Raw genomic sequence first — 4,670 nt, 5'->3', positions numbered from 1 at the left:
AAGTCTTCAGCATAGGCTAATCCCAGTCAGTTTAGTAGTAAACATACCACTGTTAAGGGAAGACATTAGATACAAAATGTAACCAGATAAATGTTTTACCTGTTATAAGGACACAGCCACACAGATCAAGGAGTCTGAGATCAGGACACCCATAAGCCAAACTCATTACACCTTCATCACCAACTTTATCACACCAACCTAGATTTACAGTCTGCAATCTGTTACAGTAATAACCAATAGCCTGCAAGAAGTAACAAGAATCATTTCAGTTAAGATGAACCAATGGTTCTCTTGAAGGGCTTTTTTCATTTTTAGACCTTTGGCGAAATTAATTACGGGCGCTACCAAAATATACAAAACTTATACGCTGACTATGTATACAGTACGTATATTATATGCATATTTATGTATATTCTTAATATACAAAACCTATACATTTGTTGGCTATTACTCTTTTGAGAGGTTCAAGAATGTAATTATCCATTTTTTGAACTACTCCCATAGGTGATTTAAGAGGTCAAGACATATACCTTCAATGCTTTATCGGTTGCAGCTTTAACACAACCACAAAGGTTTAAGACTCTTAGTTTTCGGCAACGCTCAGCGAGATATGCAACTGCATTATCACTGAAAGCAGAGCAGCCACTGATATTCAGCTTCGTGAGGTTTGGACAGCCATGAGCTAAAGCATAAAGGGAACGGTCAGTTAACTTGAAACTTTTGCTAAGATCAAGGTCTTGCAATTCATGACAGTGATTGGCAATTGTCTCGACACCATCATCCTCAAGTTGTTGTAAATCTTGTCTAAGAATTAGAACCTCCAGCTTCGTGAACTTGGGGGCAAGTGTTAGCACTAAGTTGTTCATATTCCTCTTGCACCTGAGGAAAAAATTGTTGCAGAAACTTAGAAACCGATATAACACCACAAACCAACAAGGGAAAGATTACTCGCATATACAAGTTTTTATCAGCAGTTTTAAATTGATACATGAGGCCACAGCTATCTAATACTCCCTCCGTCCTACTTTATTCCGTCCTACTTTATGCTGACACTCTTTCCTTTTTGTTCAGTCCCAAAAGATTGACACCCTTGTATATTTAAGTAACAATTTAGTTTTAAACTTCTCATTTTACCTTGAGATGATTAATAGCCTAAGGGCTTATTTTAGACCACAAATCTTTAAAAAAAAAATATATCCTTTTATTCTTAAACTCCGTGCCCCGTCAAATTAAATCAGGACGGAGGGAGTAATCGATATCTATGTAATCGACTTCACAAGAATACCAACACTCAAAATACTACCAGCAAATTAGGGAAATACAACCAAATTATAACAAACAAGAGGTGATAATAAACCAACTCTACAAATCAAGAATTTGGCAAGCAAGAAAGAGGACAACTTGTAAATGAGCCCCAAAAAAGAAAAGGAAAAATATGAAATAAAGGCAAAAGCACAACCATCCCCAAGCTATGTGTTCTCCTGTTCAACATTTCTGCACACTAATTAACACATAGATATAACTTTCAGAAGTCCAGGATAAATCACATTGAAAAAAAAGGTATAAACTTCGATATCAAAAAAAAAAAAAAAGGTATAAACTTGCCACAAAACAGAGCAATAACAAGTATACTATGACTATATTTCATCCAAGTCTTGCACTTACCAATCCTAATTAGGAAAATGAAAACCCCCATTCTGTTTTCCAGTTGATCAATTATACATGACATCTCAAATAGATTGATCAGGCATATAGGGCCAAGATAGCCCAAAAAACAAAACTTTATGTTGACTTGACTCCCCTGATTTCAATATAAGACCACTTACAATCAAATAAATGAAGAACAGGAATTACCCCTCATCAATCACATCATAAAACTATGAAATTTTGTTTACAAAAAAAACAAGAAAGCAAAGAAAGTGATATACCAAGAAAGGGAAAGATGAGTGAGTCCCCAAGAAATAGCATCTCTCCAACCACTACAAACACCAGAAGCAACAATCACAGTCCTATCATCCATAAGTGATGCAATCCTCAACAACAACTCCATAGGTATATCTTTCCACTCTTTGATCACCCCACTCCCCATTTTACAACTGCTATTATTCACCATCAGCTTCTCAAAACTCAAGTCTTCTACCCCTATCATTTCCTATTCAAAGTTCTTGCCTTTATAATAAAAAACTTCCACCTATATTTATACAAAGGCACAGAGGAAAAAGCCCAAAAAAGAATATCCTTAAAACAAAAATATATATAGAGAGAGAGAGAGAGATGAGTTGAAGTTAAAAGTAACAGATAGACTTTAGCGTATACTACTGTTGTAATAGCAGTATGTCTACGCAAAATGGAGTTTATGGGGAAACAAGTTAGCAACATGTGTCATCACCCAAGTTGAACACACAAAGTAAAGTCTGACCAGAAAATTCTAGAAAAACATAAGGCTTTTGGAATTTGGATATGAAAATGAAAATATTACTCACTCCGTAAGTGTCATATTAACTAAAAACACTAACTAAAAATAAGCATATTAAAAAATTATTAATACAATATAAAGTTTATCAAATTACCCCTGTATAATATAAATAAATTACTTTTATCTTTTAATTAGAGTATGCATAAAAAGTAAATCTTTTGACATTAAGAATCCAATAATACTAAGTTATTACGTGACTTTTCCAATCATCATTTAGATGTTACTTTATTGTCTGTAAAATTAAAAAAAAAATAGTTAATTTATGTCTTGATTTCCTAAGATAACACTTATTTTGAGATAAAATTTTTTTGCTAAAGTGACACTTGTTATGGGATAGAGGGAGTAATAAATAAATTGTAATTTTACTATATCACCTTGATTATTATAAATTATCTCACTCATTAAAAATGAATTGGCAATGATTACTACTCTCTGTCCTAATTTATACGACACACTTTCCTTTTTTTGTCAGTCTTAAAAAGAATGACGCATTTTCTTATTTGGCAACAATTTAACTTTAAACTTTATTTTTTACATTTAACAAGATAATCTATAACCACATAAATATCTTTGACTTGTTTTATGCCATAAGATTTAAAAGTTTTTTTTTATTTCTTAAATTGCGTGTCCAGTCAAATTACATCACATATATTGGGACAGAAGGTACTTGATAGTGAGGATAAAATAGGAAAAAAATGATAAATTATTTCTTAATTTTTTAAACTAAATAAATAACATCAAATTTTTCGTACAAAAGTTGAATAAAAATAAATATATACTTTTTATATAATGGATAAGTAAAAATGGTACTGCGTAAATTTTTCTATAATAACTACTAGGAGACTTTCAAGAAGATAAATACTTTGTCACTGACGTGACATACAGTATACGTTTACGTCTATTCATACAGAACAAGAAAAATAGAGAGGGTCGGGGGTGCGGGGTTTTAGGAGATAGGATTAGTGGAATTACCGAAAGAAGAAATTGAGGGCTCAAGTTTCTGACAGTAGATTTTTGTTAAAATCGTGAGGGACACGAATTGGGAGATGCGTAAGAACACACGTGTCATAAGGATATGAAGGGGTGATATCGAAGACAAATTTGTGACGATAAAATAAACCAAAATCGATACAAGAGTCTTAATTAATTAAAGCTTAAATAGTTTATTTTAGGAATTTTGGAATTATTACAGTATTTTTTTAACTCTTTTTTTGTTTTTATTAATGTTTTCCTACGAACTGAAAAATCAAGGAAAGAAAGGGAGGAAAGGCACAAGAGAATTGAGCTCATCCTTATTGTGTTAGATATTTTTTTTATTATCATTATCTTATCATTAGACTATGGTAAAAGTTACTTTGCATTCAGTGTGACATTTTTACATATCACTCTTATTATTAAATTAAATTAAATTAATAGATATTCTTATAATAATCTATGATTTAATAATGATAAATTGGTATGATTGTTATACACATCAAATACAGATAAATATTTATCCTATAAATATTATCCAAACAGTACGTACTTTATTTTTAAAATTGCATATGTTATACATATACTTATTCATCAATTGTCTCTTTGGTGTTGTTCATTATAATTTAATTAATTTTACGTCATCATAGCTTTTTTTCTGTTTGATCATAACTTATTTGAGATTGAGTAATAATTTTTATTGTTATTGTTGTATTTCTTTGATGTCCTTGCTTGACTTTAAGGAACGGTAGCCTAATATTTTCAGTGTGGATGCAAAATTAAAAATCACATAATGGTTCTCAAAATGTTCTTTTTAGAGTAGTGACATTTAGAATGAGGTCGAATAACATTATCATCAGCTTGGATAAAAAGAAAAAAAGTGGGGGAAGATCTTTGAAGAAAAAACAAATATGTATTTTTGTTTTATTTCAAAACTAGTAATTTCGAAATTATTATCTTTTATTGAATTTAATATAAAATAATTCATAATTGTAGTATATATAATACCAATTTCTTTTAAGAAATGAAATAAGAAATTGACTAAACATAAAATAAAATAATCAGATATTTTTATCCCAAATAATTTCCTTTATTCTAGTAACAAAACCATCCCTAAGTCTCAAAGTGAAATGGTCTACAACACTTCTGTGAACACTGCAAATTGCAAAACATTTTCATCAACTATGCTCAACATTCCAATCAGATAATAATAGAAAAAAAA

General features: G+C 30.6%; 1 protein-coding gene across 1 annotated transcript in view; it reads right to left on the bottom strand.

Annotated features, from left to right (window-relative positions):
* The window catches only part of LOC132627211 (F-box protein SKP2A-like), a 4,040-nt gene extending 1,695 nt beyond the window's left edge, over nucleotides 1-2,345 (bottom strand). Inside the window, exons 1-3 of the mRNA XM_060342416.1 lie at nucleotides 1,929-2,345; nucleotides 531-879; nucleotides 100-241 (exon numbers count right to left, since the gene is read on the bottom strand). Of these exons, the coding sequence (XP_060198399.1) occupies nucleotides 100-241; nucleotides 531-879; nucleotides 1,929-2,149 (712 nt within the window). The 5' untranslated portion in view covers nucleotides 2,150-2,345. The remainder of the gene's footprint in view (nucleotides 1-99; nucleotides 242-530; nucleotides 880-1,928) is intronic.
* Between the last annotated feature and the right edge of the window lie 2,325 nt (nucleotides 2,346-4,670).

The sequence above is a fragment of the Lycium barbarum genome, chromosome 2 (assembly GCF_019175385.1).
Source record: "Lycium barbarum isolate Lr01 chromosome 2, ASM1917538v2, whole genome shotgun sequence".
Lineage (NCBI taxonomy): Eukaryota > Viridiplantae > Streptophyta > Magnoliopsida > Solanales > Solanaceae > Lycium > Lycium barbarum.
Note: the sequence above shows the minus strand (reverse complement) of the source record. Positions and strands in the feature narration are given on the sequence as shown.